This window comes from Chelon labrosus (genome assembly GCF_963514085.1).
Source record: "Chelon labrosus genome assembly, chromosome: 2".
Classification (NCBI taxonomy): Eukaryota; Metazoa; Chordata; class Actinopteri; order Mugiliformes; family Mugilidae; genus Chelon; species Chelon labrosus.
Window position 1 is genome coordinate 3,931,736 of NC_140338.1, and position 21,254 is coordinate 3,952,989.

At 42.8% G+C, this 21,254-nt stretch overlaps 1 protein-coding gene across 1 annotated transcript in view; it reads left to right on the forward strand.

Moving 5' to 3' along the window:
* Window positions 1–21,254, forward strand: part of LOC311506525 (glycine receptor subunit alpha-3-like) — a gene marked incomplete at its 5' end in the record, with an annotated part of 32,499 nt that overhangs the window by 2,707 nt on the left and 8,538 nt on the right. The window contains 4 exons of the mRNA XM_084570512.1: window positions 11,367–11,497; window positions 12,361–12,428; window positions 19,156–19,379; window positions 19,765–19,847. Coding sequence (XP_084426638.1) covers window positions 11,367–11,497; window positions 12,361–12,428; window positions 19,156–19,379; window positions 19,765–19,847 — 506 coding nt within the window. The remainder of the gene's footprint in view (window positions 1–11,366; window positions 11,498–12,360; window positions 12,429–19,155; window positions 19,380–19,764; window positions 19,848–21,254) is intronic.

Below are 21,254 nucleotides of genomic sequence, written 5' to 3' on the forward strand. Positions count from 1 at the left end.
TCTTTGCAGGAATTCTTGCTGCATTTGACTTTCATTTTAAACTTTATCCTCTGAAATGAGAACGTGTTCGGTTTCACCCCAAAAGTCTGAGCCAGCTTTGGCATAAAGAGCAGCTGAACCGATGAAAGCTGCGGTAAATCTTCTTAGAGGGTCATGGATGGATTCAGAGACAAAGTTTAAGGCTTATCGTTTGTCATTCAGCTGAACCAGACCTCCTGCTCATTCCTTCCTCTGTTCCCTCTATTTTCTGTCTGTTGTTCCTTTATTCACCAGGGCTTTGTCCACTTTCACACATCTGTTCATTCAACAGCACAGAAGTTTATGCAACTATTAGTTTCAGCAGAATTTTACCACATCCTCGAAAATGTTTATGTTTATTAACGACGTCATGACCACTGGGTCAGGCTCCTGTCTGGACAGTTCATCCTCAAAGTTGATGTTAGAAAATGTTCCAGAGGAAAGATTTGACTATGAGAACTAGACTGTGACGTCTAGACGACTGGGTCAGAACATCTCCAGAACTCCAGCTCTTGCAAGGTGTTCCTGGTCTGAAATGGTCCAAGGAAGGAGGAGAACCGGGGTCCCAGACCAAGGATCACTGAGTCTGATCCAGCAGACTGATGGAGAAGTTGATGATGCTGGTTCTGACAGAAAAGAGTCAAGACACTCAGTTTATCTGAGGATTTTATCTATTGATCATCACTAGATTAATATAGTTAACTTGTGATTAAATGTATGATTCTATAAATTTTCCGTTTCAAATCAAGACTGATTTAAATCAGAAATTCATTTTTTAAAAAACAGTTAAACGTATTTAATCCTATGATTTTCATAGTTAATCACATTTAGTTTTAAAGGGACATTTTGCTCGTTTCTGTTTCTCTCATCTACACGGTAGTGGACAAATATGCTGCTTTATGCAAATCAGTGACTAGTTCTTTCCAGAATATTCTTCTTCAAGCGTTTCTGTTGTCATTTATTTTGCAGCTTGATTCAGTGGCAACTCAGTTTACTTTCAGATAACTGTTTTTATGGAGAGACCCATCTGTCAGGACTATGAAGATGAACGTCAGTGTCTCTTTATCAATTTCCTCTTGTTTTTTTCTTCTTCTTGGGATTTTATCAGTTTTGACGCTACAGGGTATATGACTTGATTTATTTAACTGGCACCTTCAAAACAAGAAGTTAGGAAGAACAAGGAGTCGGAGCACTCAGTGGATCACAGGTTTTGTTTGGGTCATGGCCCATGCTGACCCCTGTCCACTGTCCCTGTCCAAGCTCCTACAATGGAACTGGAGCAGGGATGAACACATGACACCAGGGTGCATTATGAGTATCAGAACAGACCGGTGGAGACATTGTGATGCTTTGAGACCTTGGGTCCTTCCGTTCATGTGGATCTTCCTTTGACTCGTAACTCCTACCTCAGCATTGCTACAGACCATGTCCACTGTTTCATGGAGACGGTATTCCCTGATAGCCTCTTCCAGCAGGAACATGGTTCAGGAACATCCAGTTTCAAAGTGTTGATCTCAGTCCAATCCAGCATCTGTGGGTTGTTATGGACAAACAAGTCTAATCCATGGAGGCTTCACCTCTCAACCTGAAGCAGGATCTTAAACATCACAGCTCACCTTCAGAGTTTAGAGGAGCCCAGGCCTCCACGGCTCAGGAAGGTGGTCATAATGTTATGGTTGATTGCTGCACGTAACAGTGCACACGTTAAAGCTTCACAGCAAGTTGGTGGTTAATGTGTCGACTATTGTAATCTCAGTTCTGGTGATTTAAGTGAGACCAGCCATGAGGATGAGTTTGAGAATGACAAGTATTTAATTTCCATATTTCTTTCATATTGCAGCTCCGCGTGCTCACGAACAGACCTGACTGTCTTTAATGTTTTAGTATTTGCTTCTTTCTCCTCACCCCTTTACAAGCCGTCGGAAGCCTCTGGCCTCAATTCCTCTTCCGTCTGATCACGATGACGGCTATGATGATGATGAATTTTTAGTGTTGCGTGTCCTAAATGCTTTTTCAGAAGCCTCTCCACGCACAACATCCTCCGGTCCAACGCTGAGTGCTTCAGAGAGTAAATAAATTACTGGTAAATGTGGTGAACATGTCACAGAGGCAGAAAGAGATCTGATGACTCAGTGTGTCCTCTCGGTTCAGCTGTCAGAAGGAATGACAGTGTCTCGTTAGTAGCCTCAATCACAGACTGGAAACAATAAATGACCGACGTGGCCGATATGCCCAATAAATGAGCGCTGCTGTTTTATTCATGTGGACAGAAGATTAACTGTAGTCATTCATTCATCTGAGCGCTATGCAGTTGCTTCATTTATCTCCATTTATCTCTATTAGCTTGTTTAGGCTAATCTAAGTGCTAATGTTACCTTTTTGTAGGCTAACAAAGCAGGTAATATTACTTGTTTAGCCTAATAAAGTTGCTAAAGGTATCTTTCTTGGGTTACCATTAGCTTGTTTAAGCTAACATAGAAGCTAACATTATTTGTTCAGGCTAATGAAATGGCTGATGTCATCTTGTTTAGGCTAACTTAGTCGCTAACATTGTCATATTTTGGCTTCTTTGAATAACACAACCCCTGAACTGCTACACGTCTCTCTGTTAGGAACCGAAGATTAGCCAATCAAATCATTAGGGCGGGGCTTTATGTGGTGACAGACAGAAGAGTACATGTGTCGTAGTCATACAGGTCATCTAAGTGCTGTGGAGTTGTTTCAGTTATTTTATTATGAGGCTACCAATAGCTTGTTTAGGCTAATATAGCTGCTAATATTACTTGTTATGGTTAATATAATTATCTTTCTTGGACTACCATTAGCTTGTATAAGCTAACATAGTAGCTAACATTACTTGTTTAGGCTAATAATATGGCTACTGTTATCTTGTTTACGCTAACATACCCGCTAGCTTTCTCATATTTTGGCTTCTTCGAAGAACACGACCCCTAAACTGTCTGTCTGAACTGCTGGGTCAGTCAGATTATTTGGGGGCGGGGCTTAATGTGGTGATGGACAGAAGAGAAACAGTAGTCGTACTTGTCATCTGAGCATCGTGGAGTTGCTTTAGTTATCTTCATGAGGCTACCGTTAGCTTGTTTTAGCTAGGGTTAGAGTTGGTTGAAGGACTGTCCAATCGATGCAGAGGTACTTTTTGAAACACGCCACATAATGAAATCCAGATATAACCAGACTGTCATGTCATCCCTCTTCATGTACAGGAAGTACTGATCTTTTGTTCAGATGTTGTACCTCGTGCTGAAAGAGCACTCACCATCTGCATTTAGAAACCAAAATGGCCTCTGTGTGTGTGTGTCCCCGCTCATGTTCTCATCCACCAGTTAGATGTCAGGACACGTTTATTTAAAATAAATTCGTTCTGGTGTATTTTTCTCCTTCCTAATAAAAGCTTTATACTTGCTCTGAACTATGCTCTGTGCACATACAGTGATGTGCCATGAAGGTTCACGTCAGCCTCGGGAGAAAGGCACGAAACGTTGGGAAAAAAAGTCCAAACCAGAAAAAATTTAATAAAATAAACAAGCCCACAGGCTCCAAACTGTGTCGTTTATTAGCAGAGAGGATTTAAAGCCGCGCTAATCTGTTACTTCGTGGAGTCTGTATTTATCCAACATTTCACTGCTGCTGGCTTTCAGTAAGTCAACAATCCAGTTAAAAGGATGTCGACTATGAACAGATAGAAAATGAGACGATGTTGGTCTAAATCCATCGTAACATCAGTGGAAATACAACTCACTGTACTATTCATCCTGTTAAACAGAGAACAGTGACTATTATCTACAGATGAGGCTGAGGCTTCATTGGAAGAAGATGCTTTATCTTCTTTTAGTACATTTAAACCTTCAGTTTTCACACTGATATTAGTATGTTTAAAAGACACCTCCTGTGTTGTAGTGATGATAAGAGAAGAAACCTCTGGTGACGTGAAGTGGGTGGCCACCATGGAGGCTCACCATGGAGAGCCCTAAAGCAGCCCCAAAACATGATGCTGTGACCACCGTGCTTCACCATGTATATGATATAGTGTTCTGTGCTACTTTTTTTTCTGTTGCTGCTTGTTTCACTCTGAAACATTTGGCACTGCAAAAATAAGCAACCAGAATCTGGGACGTCCACCAGAGACCTACTGTCTACAAGGACAAAGACATGAATGATCAGAGAATCAGTTCTGATGTGGTGGTAGCTTTAATGACTGGATATGTATGATTCTGTCCGGGAACTTTAGGAGCATCAGAAATAAACTGTCTCAAATCTGTTTTTTTATGAGGAGGTCAAATGCTGCTGTCGTTTTGGTTATTGACTCAGAGAATGCAGATGAGTATTGGCCATGCCAATGATTTGTCCTGACTGATCCTTATTCTGCAGCACAAACATGTTGACGTCCAGTTGGAGCTCTGAGTTTGTCTTGTCAGTTTAAATTTCCTCTGTTTTCGTGTCCCACGGTGTTACTACGCTGGTTTGTATTTTTCACTTCAGTTTTATTTATATTGTAAAGCCCATTTGCTTCAAAGTAAAAGTTTTTCAGTCACCTGCAGGAAATGCTAGCAATATGAATTTTCTTCTGTGTAAATTCAATCCACCGCTTACAGCACAGCCCAGCTCATGGATGTGAAAACATTCATGGAGGACTAATGTTATGGGGCCATTTGTCTTTTTGAGGGTTAAAACCTGTTCAGTCGTGGTTCTAGGGTTAGGATTAGAGAATGCATTATGTGAATGGAAGGTCCTCACAAAGATAGAAACAGGAGTTTGTGTGGGAGGGAGCGAGTGGAGTCTCCATACTAAGCGAACATTTGGCTAAAGGCAGTAGTCGACCCGTCCCTGTCACAGCGCTGGGCTGTCTGAGGCCGTAATGCCAAAAAATACCCCAGGGGGTAGCTGGGAAATGTAGTGCTTTGGATGAATGTGTAAATCCAGCAGCTAATTAGCATGAACGAGTACCACAGCTGCAAATTAACACGAGGGGAGTCGAGGGAGAAGAGGAACAGGTTTCACCTCAAATGAGTGGGGTCAAACAGATATTTGATGACTCACCAGGTTAATCTCCTACAGGAATAGAAACACAAATGTTGAGTGTTTGTTGGCTCAGAAAACAAACTGAAATAATGGCAATATGGCAATATGAGAACGTCACAAGAAGGACCCCACCCCCCTCCGCCTTCCTTTTATAAATATCCTACGACTGTGGTGCATTATGCAGCGATACATTATGCAGCTTTGAATCCGGCTGGGCAGATTGTCCTGATCGTTAAAGGGCCTGCAGCAGACTGAGGTTGTGGTTGAAGCAGCTGACGACTGTTTCCTCTTGGAGCTCCTCGGCTCACACACAAAAATAATGCCATAATTAAGTTATGTTTTGGCGAAGCGGAAGGCAGACGTGCATTCATATTTCACGTTGAACATCAAGCCAGGGCCCTGGTTTGTTTGTTCTCTTTGGCCGAAGATTAAAGATGAAAAGAAGTCATCCATGCAGAACAGATGTTCTTCTGGTCGGCCGTCTTCTGCGTCTGCTCAACGGAACAGAAGGACACTTTCACCTCGGCAAGGCTCAAAATTGATTTTCGCTGTTTGGTGAACCTTTCTGACACTGAAAGCAGCTACACGTTACTGAATAATTCGCAAAGCGACGCTTGGTTTCAGGAGCAACAACAAGTTCACAACAAGGCCAACACTGTTGGCTTGGAGCAGAGGATTTAACGGCGGAGGGAATGCTGTCGCCCCCAGAAAACATGTGAAGCTGACTACTGAAAAATCCTTCAAGCTGTAAACAAGGACTCAAAACAACCATCAGTAATGTCAGCAGCAGTCTGCAGAGAGCAGGAGGAGAAGTTAAAACACAAAGACACAACAGAAAATGTTCTGGAGCAGAGCTGAACGTTAACCAAAGTGAAGAAGCTACCTACCTCCTCAGTGAAACATGAGGAGGTCATGTGATGGTCTGAGCAGGTATGGCTGCTTCTGAACTTAGGACTTGCTCAAAACATTCATCAACATCCACCCTGATCGGATCTCAAGTCATTTCAAAGTCCAGGTGTGAACACACAGTGAGTCCTGGGTCACATTAAAGACCACCTACCCAACAGGGCTGATCTGTGGAAGAGGAGTTTAACTCATTCATTCAACCACTATTAGAAATGATCACATGAAAGGACACAAATCACCTGCATCCTGCATCTGCTCGTAAGAAATCTCTTGAGACTACCCAGCCTTATTTCAGAAGGACCTGAGGGCACAACTGCTAGGCAACTGTTAGCATCTAGAAGCCAACGAGGCTAATGGCTAACCATTGGGAATATCAACATTTTCCTCAGACATGTTAAAATTGATGATAAAATGATGAAATTAAATGTCTTTATGACTAAATGACTTACCACCCACCGCCACCTTTTCTGAAAAAATCAGCAAATTTCCAATTACAAAGTAATAAACACCACTAGAAGGCACACAGAGTGCAGATTTAAAAGCTAACCCTGCTAGCATGCTGTAATTCAAAACGTTCAGCACAACGTTTCTCTTCTAGGAGACAAGTGCGTCAACATGACCTTTGAGAGGAAGTGTTTGCACCAGCGAATACAGAACACAAGAAGTCTCATCCCATTACTCCCTGAAATATTTATTGGAACAACGAAGATTTGAAGTTGGGGTTTGTGTGTTCAAGGATGAGTCTGTTGTCGTCGTTGTGTGACAGCCGGCAGCAGCATTTCTCTGAGTCCATGCTTTTGTTTGCTAATGCCCACGTGGGCCTTCTTTTTTTCAAATCAAACCACTTTGCCTTTCTTTCTTCCAGCTCGTGGTTCTCAGAGCTTAAATGACTGACTGCATCAGTGAATCTCTGTCACTGCTCAGACCTCCAGACTGTCTATCCTCTTTTCTTTTCCGCCAGTTTCCACCCCAGTATCTTCACTCTGAATTGTGAACAGTTGTGTAAAAATTTATCAAACATGACTTGGTGATGGGCGGCACAGTGGCGAGGTGGTTAGCTCTGATGCCTCACAGCGAGAAGGTCTCGGGTTCTAATCCATGGGCCGACTGGGCCTTTCTGTGTGGAGTTTGCATGTTCTCCCTGTGTCTGCGTGGGTTCTCTCTGGGTACTCCGGCTTCCTCCCACCGTCCAAAGACATGCTGGTTAGGTTCATTGGTGATTCTAAATGGGCCGTAGGTGTGAGTGTGAATGGTTGTCTGTTTCTCTGTGTTAGCCCTGCGATGGACTGGAGACCTGTCCAGGGTGTACCCCGCCTCTCGCCCAATGACAGCTGGGATAGGCTCCAGCAGACCCCGCGACCCTTAACAGGAATAAGCGCTTACAGAAGATAAATGAATGAATGAATGCCTTGGTGGTTCCCTGGGGATTTACATGCGTGAACAACAGCCATATGGAGGAAATATCAACATTTTTATGGATTCTTTAGTGTGCACAATTTGATTATGTTGTAGAATTTGATGATGTACAGACTAAATAAAATGACTAAAGGTTGAATTGTATGTACATTGCCTCCTGTAGAGGGAATCTGTTGTACTTTGTTGACAGATTCCCTTTCAAGGGGTAAAAACCCACTGTGTTATACTTTGGGTACTTTATCCAAATGTCCAAATGGAGAGTTGGCCTGGTTCTATTTTACTAAAACCTTTGTAGAATATGTGTGCTTTGTTGCATTTCTTTGGACTCCAGTTCTAGTCAATGGGTTGCTGAATGAGTTTGGTGGCATATCTGTGCATGACACCAAGCAAGCAGCAGAAGAAGCAGCAGTGCTGCCATGCTAGCCATTAGCAGCACCATTAGAATCAACATTTGCATCACCATCAGCGATGCGTCGCAATTAAGTTTGTCTTAACCAACGCCATTTGCGTTGCTTTTAGCATTGTCTTTAGCGTCATTATTAGCATTCTCTTCAGTGCCGCCAATAGCATCCTCTTTAGCGTTGCTATTAGCACCATCTGTTGCACTGCCATTAGCACCGACATTAGCATCTCCTCCTTTAGTATCAGTTTTGGCTTCACCATAACATAGCCATTGGCATCACCTTAGTTCTGGTCTGGTCTGGTCTGGACTAGTCTTGCCTGGTCTGGTCTGGTCTGGTCTGTCTTGTCTTGTCTTGTCTTGTCTTGTCTTGTCTTGTCTTGTCTTGTCGTCTTATCTCATCTTGTCTAGCCCTAATTAAACCAATAAAAAATGAAAACAGACTCTCAAATGGAAGTTAAAAACACTCCACTTCTTTGAGGTCTTGGGAGAGGAGGATATCTGAGGATGTTCTGGGTGGAGGAGGTTAGTCAGCTCTCAACAGAGCGGGGTGAATGCATGCGTAGCCCTCTGCATGGATGAGGACGATGCTGTGATGAGCCCCTGAGCTCTGAACACTCCTGTACTCCACTAATGTTTTACTTTCTGAGGAAGGATGTTACATAACGGCAGGAATAAACCGAGGTCTTCAATGTTCAGCGTGGCCAGATGCAAAAGGCCTCTTGTGTGTGTCTCTTCGTGTCGACTTCATAAGGCTGCTTTGTTGCATAATCAGAGAGCTAGTTATAAATAATTCCCCAGAGAGCTTCAGACAGACATGCCGGGGTTCTTTAACATCGTAGACGCAGGGAGCAGGTGATCTGCCGTTTATCTGAATCCTGAGGGAAGTCACAGTGACGCTGTTTATTAGCCATACATTTTATCTGCTACCTGCTCTGGTGTTCTGATCAGACTAGACTGATGGATGAGGTGTACAGGTTCTGGTGATAATCTGGAATAAATCCATTCTCTCTGAGCATGTCTGCTCCACGAGGGGTAAACATCAGGTTGAGGAGTTTCCAGGAAGGACAGAAAAATGGAGGTAGAAAAACAAGATCCAAGAACCAAGATGGAATCCATGTGGAGGCGTGGAGACATCTTGGTCGTCTTCTTCTACTCTAGACATTCTGGACTGGACACTAACATGGAGGAGAAAACACTTCTCCTTCTGCTTCTCCTCCTCATTTTTGTTTCTCCTCCTCCTTCACCTCATTGCCTTCACTTTCTACTCCTTTTTCTCCTCCTGATCTGTGGTTCTTACTCCACAAACATTTATAAACACATACTTCATTCTGTGAGGTCTAGAGGTCGTCTAGAAACACTGAGGTAATTGATCAGCTTATTTAGGGCTAGGGTAACTGCTGGGTGTTGTGTTCAGACCCCGTTCAGACCTTGAATTAACATCTGATCTCACCTGTCCATCTTTTACTACCTGTCTTCACACCTGGTATTAATCAAAATGTGTCTCCACATGCGTCCCAGCCAGCACTTGAGATCTGATCTCAGCTTGTGTGTCTGTAAATAAGCAGCGCCATCATGTGGTCAGTAGAATATTGTACCAGCTGCTGTCTCTAATGGATCTCTACCTACTGCTCGATTAGAACCATGAACATCTGTTTGATGACTTGGGGAGATGATCCAGATTTTGGAACAAGCTGTAAAGACTCACACACGTTAAGTTTTTCTTTATTTTTGAGACAAAGCTCAGATTAGAACTGAACCTTGGAAGCTTCCATCCTCCTTTCGTGAGTTGATTCTAGTTCAGATTAGTTTCTTCTTTACTTAGTTAAGAGCTCCAAGGCCAGAATCTTTTAAAAGTCTCTCATTACTAATGAACAGACATCACTTATTCAGGTGATCATTTCTAATAGTGGTTAAATGAATGAGTTAAACTCCTCTTCCACAGATCAGCCCTGTTGAGTAGGTGGTCTTTAATGTGACCCAGGACTCATTGTGTGTTCACACTACCAAAGGAAGGAGGTCACATGTGGCGAAAACCACCTCCACATGTGGACTGAGACCAGGTCAGTGTTCACACCTTGACTTTAAGATGGATGTTAATACTTGGTCTGAAAGGCGCCACGGCAACCTAAGCCGCTTAGCATCTGATTGGAAATGACATGTGAGTGTCACCATCAAAAAACAAAGAGGCTGCTGTGTGATGGAGCTCAGTGTTCAGGGCTCTGTCAGAACTTTGTCTGGACCTTAGAATCTGAGAGCTGAGTTTATCAGGATTTCCTCCTTGTGTGTCTCCAGTCCTGAATGTTTAGAGTCAAAATAGAAGACCAAGATGTCTTCACGTCTCCAACGTTGCTGTCCACACTGATTCCAGCTTGGGTCAAACACCTGTTTCTTTTTTTACCTCCATTTTTTGAAACTCATGGAAACTCGTTGTCTTCACACACCGAACAATCACCAGTTTCATCCATTGTTGTAAAAGTACAGCCTGGAGGCAGATGGACTCTGGTCTGAGTCTGTAGATGAACAAAATCTTCTGGTGCTGTTGCATCATTTAAAAATCATGTCTCAAACAGTTTTTCCTAATCCATGCAACGTGGTTTGAGTCCGGAGCCAAGAGTCTGACGCTGCTCATCACAACGATTCAGGATCTAATAAGGAGCCACTGAGTGGACTGTTATGTCAGAGAGAGGAAGATGAACATGACTCATACCCTCCTGCAGACACTACTGTGATGCAACAACCAGGAAGCAGCGCCACACTCGGGTCCCAGCGGCGTCTTTCTGAGTCAGCGCTCTGCAGTCTAGAGAGATGAATGAGTGTTTTATCTCCATAGATGATGAGATGGAACTTGGAGTTAAAGGACTTAACCTCCTCTGTTCAGACCTCACGTTGAATACTGTGATCTGGTCACAAGTGGCCCAGGCATCTGACTGATCCGATCTCAGACCACATCTGGAGTTGGTCTGAGACACATTAAAGCGTCTACATAAAAGCCCAGTTTCAATTTAGATCTGATAGGTAGACGACTGGGCCCCGTTCAGACCTCATCATCAAAACTCCAGGTGTGAACACACCCAGGATGATTTTGGAGGATCTGATCTCAGACCACATATGGATGTGTAAGCCAGAGTCTGGCCTTAGCACGGATGGATGGATGGATGGATGATAGATGGATGAATTGATGGTGGATGGATGAATAGATGATGGATGGATGGATGAATAGATGATGGATGGATGGATGAATAGATGATGGATGGATGGATGGATGGATGGATGAATGGATGGATGGTTAGATGATGATGGATGGATGGATGGTTAGATGATGATGGATGGATGATAGATGATAGATAGAACTAAAAATACAGAAAAACAGAACCGTGTCTTTAGTTTTTCCTCCATGTTCATATCGTTACATCGTCAACACTTTGTTCTATTTGGTTAAAGGAAAACTTTTTTTCATCATTTCTGTCCTGAGTCGTGTTTTTATTTATCAGAATTATTCCTGATTGACCTGAGACTGTGTTAAATGACGTTTAGATGTTAGATGTTTCATCCATTCCTAATAGTCCCTGTGTCTCTGTGGCAGTGTGGCTCAGTGTAAGGAGGTGGACAACGCTGCGAGGGCACGTCAGGCTCCAATGTCTCCCTCGGACTTCCTGGACAAACTGATGGGGAGGACGTCTGGATACGACGCCAGGATAAGACCCAACTTTAAAGGTATCTCTGTCTTCTTATGTCTAACTATAATAATAATATAGAGCACACACAACAACAGTTCCTCTACCATTCACTAGAGGCTCCGCCAGTCAGCCAGTCCTCATGTTAAGTCAACATGTTGGCATCCTGGTACTAAAACAGCTTTAGCCTTGGCTCCACCTCTGAGCAATGATGAATCAGCTGGGAGGTAGTAGGAGTCGGGTCAAGATGGCGGCGGCCAGAGACACCACACTGAGCTTCAGAAATGCTCTCCAAGATGAAGGACGGCTCATCAGTGGTTTAACCACCAGACTGATACTGAGTCAGACACATTAGGAAGTTTAAATTGGAGGAATTCTTTAAATAAACTTCAGGTTCTGATTTGAAACATCGTCTGGAAACCATTCCATCTCTTTCTTCTTCTTCTTCTTCTTCTTCTTCTTCCTCGCCTCTTCCTTCGTCTTCTTCTCCTTCTTTTTCCTCCTTCCTCTTCTTCTAGTTCTTTTTCCTCCTCTTCTTCTTCTCTTTATCCTTTTTTTCTTAGTCAGTTTTTAGCAGGTTTTACACTAGCCAACCACCATTAACACAGGCAATAGATAGATAGATAGATAGACGCATTGAATGTAAAGACTCATCCACACTAAACAAAAGTGAAGCCAAAATATGTTGGAGATGTGTGTGGCCATCTTGTTTGACTCCTTTCCTTGCTTCTTGTTTCCTTGCACATCTGGTAACTATGGTAACATTTTTCCATTAAAACATCCAGAAGAACTCCTGCAGAAAGTTGCTCTGCTGTAGCTGAATGCTGTGAAGACTGCAGTGAGTAAAACTGCTGGAGGACAGGAAGAAAACTCTGTCTGATGGATTTGTTTGCCCCTCTGCAGGTCCCCCTGTCAACGTTTCCTGCAACATCTTCATCAACAGCTTTGGCTCCATTGCTGAGACCACCATGGTGAGTAGCAGAGCCCCCTTCATTGACCCTGTGAACTTTTCATTGGTTGGAGGTGTTTCACAGAAGTTTATCTGCTTTAATGAGGAAGATTCGTTCAGTCAGTCAGTCAGTCACCTTTAAGTCACTTCTGGTCGTTTAAAAGAAGAGGACGAAAAAGAAGAAGAAGACAAAGAAGAAATAGAATAAGAGAAGAAGATGAAGAAGATGAAGATGAAGAAATTGTCAAAGAAGAAAATGATGATAAAAACGAAGAAGACAAAGAAGAAGCAAAGACAAAAGAGAAGGACGAAGACGAAGAAGATGAATAAAATGTCAAAGAAGAAAAAGAAGAGGAAGATGAAGAGGTATCATAAGATGAAGACGAAAACAAAGACGTTGATAACATTAACTACAGAAATCATGCGATGAATCGCGAGTAAACATTTTATCTACTGATGCTCTAACACGTCAAACACGACCACAGAGCACTGAGGGTGTTCTTTATTTAAGATTAGGTCGAGGGACTCTCACCCTCCAAAGACCCAAATAATGAGTAAAGAAAGACAGGAGGACACGGTGACGAGCAGAGACGGAGACAGGAATCTGAAGAGACAGACGAGCAGACAGGAATAGCAGATGTGCAGCGAAGACGTTGACCGAGTCTGACAGCGAATACTTTAAAGAGACACGAGGTCCATCTGTGAATCATTCCAGGACTTTAAGAGCCATTCTAATTATTTAACTTCCCTTTAAAACTCAATACACATTCAAATCATGGTTAAAACACAGCTCAGTGCATACAGACCAGACATCCCTGAATATATGTCGCGCTGGAACATGTAACCATGGATACAGAGAAATTATCAAATGAACACGGAGGCAACAAGCGGCTGCTACCTGGTCTGGACGTGACAAAGACAGAAATGGTTCAATTGACGGACAGGACACAATAAAGTAGGATAGAAGGTGGAAATATGAATCAACGTGTGCTGCTATTAGGCTAGGGAGTTACTGTTAGCTGGGAGGCTTAGCCTGCCAGCTACTTGTAGCACTTCATAGCTTCCTAGCCTTCCAGCTAATTAGCACTTCACAGCTTTCTAGCCTTCCAGCTAATAGCAGCTCTGCCTAGCTTCCTAGCCTCTCAGCTAATAGTAGCACTTCATAGCTTCCTAGCCTCGAGCTAATAGCTCTTCCTAGCTCCATAGCCTCCAAAATAATAACAGTTCTTCCAAGCTTCCTAGCCTTCCAGCTAATAGCAGCTCTTCCTTGCTTCCTAGCCTCCCAGCTAATAATAGTTCTTCCTAGCCTCCTAGCCTCCTAGTTAATAGTAGCACTATTCTTTTTTAGAAATGGAACCTGCTTCTCTCTCAGGGTCAGAAAGAAAATTGTGACAGCAACCTTCTTGCCCATTCTTGACTATGGGGACGTGCTCTACTTGAATGTGTCATCCAAATGTCTCCAGTCTTTGGACACCGTTTTTCATTCGGCACTGAGATTCGTCACAGGGCGTAGTCGCCTCACCCACCATTGTGAATTGTACTTGAAATCGAACTTGCCTTCTCTGAGTGCACGCAGATATGCTTGATACCTTCCTATTTGTGTGTTTTATTGCAGAAAACAAGCAGTTCTTATGCCTTGCGTTCCTGTTCAACCCTTGTTTTAACTGCTCCCCGGGTAAGGACCGAATTTGGGAAAAGAGCATTCAGCTTTGCCGCCCCTTTGGCATGGAATACTCCACAGACTGAGCTAAAACTCTCTAAACTGATTTCACTTGGAGCCTTCCGCTCTATCCTGAAAGACAGGCAGCAGAAATTCATTGAACAGTGCCTGTGTTTCAAATCTTGATTTGTTTGTTGTGCTACTGCTCCCACGTCTCTGACTGGGACTGCTGTTGCATCTCTAGGATTGCATGTTTTGTTCTGTCTGTTGCTCTTTGTGGTCTGTGTTGACATGTGCTGCTGTTGTGCCTCGTGCTGCTGACCTTTTTGGCCAGGTCACCCTTGTGAAAGAGATCTTGATCTCAATGGGCTTTTATCTGGTTAAATAAAGGTTAAATAAAATAAATAAAAAAACTTACTGGCTTTCTAGCCTCAGCTAATAGTAGCACTTCCTAGCCTTCCAGCTAATAGTAACCCTGCCTAGCTTCCTAGCCTAGCACCTCCTAGCTTCCTAGCCTTCCACCTAATATTAGCTCTGCCTAGCTTCCTAGCCTTCCAGCTAATAGCAATTCTTCCTATGGTAACATCGTCTTTTAAGGAAGACACAAAATACATGATGGATGGATGTTAGAGGTGACAAGGTCTAAGTGCTATCTGCACCACAGGGAGTTGTTCTGACGGAGATGCCATTTGTATGAGTGTGTTGCTATGTGCTGGTGTGTGTGTTGCTGTGTGTGTTGATGTGGTTGCCTGCCAAGCATCAACTGTCACAAGACATTTCAGAATGTACGATATTGCTTTCATTTGACTTTATTATTTAGCAGACTCACATGAATCTTTCATGATTGACAGCGTGTGCATGTATGTGTGTGTGTGGTCTTTTTTAAATTAGCTTGTGGGGACTCTTTGTGGGTTAAAACGTGTTCAGACCTGGTTTGAGTGTTAGTGTAACATTTAATAAACGTTTTTATCTTTCACACATGAGCATAACAGCTAATAGCAGCTTACTAGCCTCCCAGCTAACAGTAGCTCTTCTTACCTTAGCCTCCTGCCTAAAGTAGCTCTTCTTAGCTTCTTAGCCTCCCACCACTCAACCTAGCTTCCTTGTCTACCTGCTAATAGTATCTCTTCCTAGCTTCCAAGCCTCTCATCTAATAGTAGCTCTTTCTGCTTCCTAGCTCCACACAATAGTAGCTATTCCTTGCTTCCTAGCCTCCCAGCTAATTGTAGCTCTTCCTGTTTCCCTTTTGAATGAGGAACACAGATTACAGATAATTTGTCTCGTTCAGGTGACATTTAGACAAAGAATTTATGGGCATATCAGGCATGTGTTAAAGTTCCTGATCCTCGACAGGAGCCGGGAAGTAAAAGGATCAAGCGTGGCGGCTGTGAAGCACAGTTCATGCTGAGAGCAGTGCATACCGATGCCATATGTCACATTAGGATTAGGACCTTTCTCTTCTGACCATCTGTCATTTTATGTGCATGCCACTCCGTGACATAACCTCAACACGTCGACCACACATTAAATATGCTTCACAAATCAGTCCAGAAAGATGAAAATGGAAAAAATAAATGACATTTGAAGTTAAAGTTTAATCACTTAGCACCTTTATGGAGTGTGCCTCAATGAAAGGAAGCATGTTTTAGTAACTTCTCCTAGCTTCTTAGCCTCCCACTAAAAGTAATTGTTCATAGTTTCTTGGCCTCCTAGCCTCCCAGCTAATAGTACCTCTTCATAGCCTCCTAGCCAATAGTAATTCCTGCTATCTTCCTAGCCTCCCGGCTAATAGTACCTCTTCTTAGTTTCCTAGCTTCCCAGCTAACTGTAGCTCTTCCTAGCCTCCTGGCCTCCCAGCTAATACTAACTCCTCTTAGCTTCTTAGCCTCCCACTAAAAGTAATTATTCATAGCTTTCGCCTCCCAGCTAACTGTAGCTCTTCCTAGCCTCTTAGCCTCCTTGCCTCCCAGCTAATAGTACCTTTTCATAGCCTCCCTGCTAATACAACTCCTCCTAGCTTCTTAGCCTCCCACTGGTAATTGTCGTAGCTTCCTAGCTAATAGCAGTTTCAACTTTAAAAACATTGTTCAACCTAGAAAAATGCCTTCACAACATTAGTAATCCATGAAAAATTGCCCCCCACAGCTTAACAGAAACCAGAGCGCACACACACAGCTTAGATCCAGGTTGGTCTTAAACAGATTTACTGTTGTTAAACTCTATTTTTCATTTGTTCACTCAATCTCTCCATCCTTAATCCATCCTGTGTGTGGGTCAGTGTTTATCTGCCTCCACAGGGACATGACAGGTTTGTTCTGAAACCATTTCAAGTTAAACCCTGAGCTCCATGGAGCCCAGCACCTGGATTTTATAACCTAACTGAAAACGCTTTTTCTTGTGTATTTATTTTCTGTTTACAGAAATCTGAATGAAATTTGTCATTTATGAAATAAGTTTACTGTATTTTATCACACTCTGTTGTTCAGTTATCTGGACAATTATATAGTTAATGGTAATCTGATTTTATCCACTGTTAACACTGAAATAAAAAATGTGTGAAGCTACTCACATATTTTAAAATGGCCAGCATTCTCATTGCAATAAGACCTGAGCGTGTCGAGGTAAACACAGCGAGGCCTGATTGTTTCTTCTTGTTTATTTATTTATTAATTTATCTAGTATTGCGTGTCTGCTTCATGTGCATCATTTTAAAAGCCTGGATGTAGAGAGGATAAAGCCTCGGTGCACACGTATACATACATCCATATTCACATGAGTGGAATTAGTTCCCATGGCAGAGCGCTTTAAGATTGTGTGTTTAGTACATGCTGCCGTGACTAGTGGCTGGCTAATACAACCTCTTCCTAGCCAATAGTAGCAGCTTCTCCTAACCTCCCAGCTAATAGTAGCTCGTTCTAGCTTCCTAGCTTTCCAGCTAATAGTAGCTCTTCATAGCCTCCTAGCTAAATATAGCGCCTCCTGACTTCCATCCCAGGTAAAAGTAGCCCTTCTTAGCTTCCTTGCCTCCTAGCTAATAGCAGCTCTTCCTAGCTTCCTAGCCTCCAAAATAATAGCAACTCTTCCTAGCTTCCTGGTCTCCAAAATAATAGCAGCTAGGGATGGGCAGAACGAGGCTTTGCGAAACAACGAAACGTTCGAAGCAATTGCGCCGGAATTGTGTCGAGGCTTCGAAACAATCCGACACGCGTAACTCCATGGTGACATCTAGTGGCCTGTTTTGCTAACATCACACTTTGACCATGAAGCACAACTGCTTCAGACAAAGAATATAAATAAGCGACATGGAACGCGATGTTTCGTCAACCGCCAGGTGGTTCAGTGGTTAACTCACATGCACGCGGCCTAAACGGCCGAGGTTCGATTCCCTGCTGATGCTTAAAATGTCTGAACTAGTTTATCCCTAGAGTAAATTGAGCATTTTATTCATATAGATAGGTTTTATTTGTCACATGCACAGTTATACATAGTACAATGCACAGTGAAATGTACTGCCAGTTACAGATGTTTTGTTATTTCAGTTTCATAGTATATTATCCTTTGGGATATACTCAAGAAAAATGTTACAGTGGTTTTAAAATGTATGCTTATGGCCCAGGCTTTTATTTTTTTGGGGAACATATTGTAGGGAAATAAAGGATAAATGAATGAAGCAGGTTAGACTAATCAGGTTCAACATAAATTTTTATTTAAGAATAACAGTTGTTCTGCCGTCTTGGCATTTTATCTGTTTCTTGTTTTGGAGTCTCTATATGTCGTTATCTCTCAAAATCTCTCTCCTCACAAAAAACCCACGAAGATAGGATGTTTGAATGACTTTTAAGCGTTGTGGGACTTGGCTAATTACTCGGCTCGGCAAGTGTGCCACCAGGTGAAACCAGTTTGAAACACCACGAAGCCTCACTTAGCCATGGTCACGTGACATGGGCGTTTTGAACCACACTTCGAAACACTTTTCGAAACACTTGCGTTTCGGAAGCTCGACCCTGTTTCGAAACGTCAGCTTCGAGCGTCACACCCCTAATAGCAGCTCTTCATAGCCTCTTAGCTAAACATAGCTCCTCCTGACTTCCTTGCCTCCCAGGTAAAAGTACCCCTTCCTAGCTTCCTAGCGTCCCAGTTAATGGCAACTCTTCCTAGCTTCCTAGCCTCCAAGCTAATAGTAGCTCTTCCTAGCTTCCTAACAGTAGTAGTTCTTCCCAGCTTATAGTTTTCTTAGCTTCTTCCTCATTACAATAAGACCTGAGTGTGAAGAAGTAAACGCAGCACGACCTGATTGTTTCCTCTTTTTTATTTATTTATTTGTTTAGTATTGCGTGTCTGCTTCATGTGCATAATTTTAAAAGCCTGGATGTCGAGAGGATAAAGCCTCGGTGCACACGTATACATACATCCATATTCACATGAGTGGAATTAGTTCCCGGCACACAGATGGGGCATTAGTATGGTCTTCCCCTGGCAGAGCGCTTTAAGACTGCGTGTTTAGCGCATGTTGCCGTGACACTGTGATAATTGGAAGGTCAGAGAGAGTGGATGACTGAGACGCCGGCCTCTCTACCTGCCAGCAGAGATCACATCTGTATGGATCACCGCAGGCAGGAAGTGAATCACTGAGCCCCCTGCTCTGATTGGATGCTTCTGCGTCGCTGAGCGCTGAGACACTGACGAATCTGGAGCGTGAATAATCCCAGCGTTGTTTGCTCTCTTTAGAGACGCGACGCAAAATGAATAAGATATTAACACCTGGATGTTTTGTCACAAAATATTTATCAGTGGAGGAGAGTCGGTCTGGAGTCTCTCTGTTGGGAACTGATGATTCTCCAGCAAAGATGTGCTGGACCACCTCCTGATGCATCCTCGATAAAACAGGCGGGACAAGACCAGATCCAGAAGAAGAAGAACACTGTTTAAAGACTAAAAAATATCAAAATGCCAAAAGGACTGTTCAGACTTTGCGTTAAGATCCCAAGAACTTCATGAAATGATGTGAAGAATAGATTTCCTCCCTCCTCCCCAGGTTATAAATATTTGTCTAATGTGTCTCTAATGTTTCTGTAACTTGCGTCTGCAGGACTACCGTGTGAACATCTTCCTCCGTCAGCAATGGAACGATCCCAGGTTGGCGTACGCCGAGTACCCGGATGACTCTCTGGACCTGGACCCCTCTATGTTAGACTCTATATGGAAACCAGATCTGTTCTTCGCCAACGAGAAGGGAGCCCACTTTCACGAAGTCACCACAGACAACAAACTCCTCAGGATATTTAAGAACGGCAACGTTTTGTACTCTATAAGGTGAGCACGACACTGGGGACCTTCCGTCACTTCAGTATTTTCTATATTTCTTCACAAAAATGACTCAAAACATCAGCAGATTTTCACCTGAAAGTAGACAAAGAGAACCCAATCAAACACATGAAACAGAAATATTATACTTGTGCATTTGTTTATTCTGGAAAATTAGCCAATATTACATATGAGTGAGGTTCACCTCTATGATTACAAGTTAATTTCAAGGTAAAAATCAGAGTCCATCTGTTCAGAAGTGTTTCCAATCAATGTAATGAGACTCAGGTGTCGTTCAGTTCCTGGGTAAGTTTAGCCTCTGCTAAACTAAACTGTGTTAATATGGAATAATAAATACACTCGTACAGTACTGATCACTTCCCTTCACTTTCAGACTGACGCTAACTCTGTCATGTCCCATGGATCTGAAGAATTTCCCAATGGATGTTCAGACCTGCATCATGCAGCTGGAGAGTTGTAAGTACCCACATCAATATGTTTTGTTTCCATGATTAAACTGGAATGGTTCAGAAAAAAAGAAAGCAGACATATTCCAGTGTTCACATCAAACATTGTCTTGACTTTCGTGCTAGATGAAAAGACACAGGGTCACAGATTTCTCTAGAAATCCTCTTGTTATTTCCTGGACCAAAGAGTCAACCACCCTAAAACTCGTCTCACACAAGCTCATTCTTTTCTCTGCCTCGATTGGTGAGGAGGTAGAAGCAGCCATTAATTCTTCTTCTTAGCCTTGTGTCTGTCGGGCAAGTCACCATGTGGTGCATAGCTCATAGTGAACAACAGCCACATGGATTAAATATCATAATTTTTATGGATTCTATAATGTGCAAAATGGTAGAATTTAATGATGTACAGGCTAAATAAAATGTCCAAAGGTTGTATTGTGTGTACACTGCCTCCTGTAGTGGGAGTCAGTAGTATTTTGAAGCCAGAATCCCTTTCAAGAGGTAAAAACCCAATGTGGTTATCCAAATAAACTCTTGTTCCAGTTCTAGTCAAAGGGTTGATGAATGAGTACATTTATGTGCATCACATCATTGCTGTCAGGGTGTTTTCTACTATCTAGAAGACATTTTAGTCTTGCCTATCCATAGAGACCAAGGTCATGAATATGGGCCTGATAGTTTTGGAGATATTCCTGATTTATGTGGGTGAGCTTCACCTCCCAGCACCCTAGGGCTTAAGAGGTTGACATGCCTCAGCTGTGGTTTATTATTCATCCTAGCTGGACGCTCCTGTTTGTGTTGGTTTGTTTTTTAGTGGTGTCTCTGAGCCCACAGAGACTGATGCAGCATATGTGAGCTCAGTTTTCATCCATACATCTTACGAAGAGTAGATTCAGTGTCCTGGAAGCAGACGCAGAGTCGTGTTTAATATGATTCATCCTTCGTCCAATCAGGAGCATGGCCTGCCCTCAGGGGACACATTATTTGTCTTAGTTGGTGGTTGTAGTCCCACTGTGGGATAAATAAAGGAATATCTTATCTTATATTTATATATGAGATTATTTTTATTATGCAGACGAAATGCGTACAAAGCGTGGAAGTCATTCCAGCCCTGGCATAATGCCGTCTCATTAAAAAGTCTTTCCCGTGGCAAGCGTGGACAGGGTTGGAGTTGTCTGACAGATCTGATTCTGCTCCAGCACAGATCTGCTGGGCCAATCAGATCGTTTGGGCGGGGCTTAATATGGTGACGGACAGAAGAGTAACAGTAGTAATTTACGTCGGTGCTGTTTCTTCTGTTATCTTCATGAGACTACCATTAGCTTGTTTAGGCTAAAATTGCTCAAGTTATACCGTAGCAGCTAATTATATGGCTAACATTATGGTGTTTAGGTTAACATAGTAGCTAACATTATAT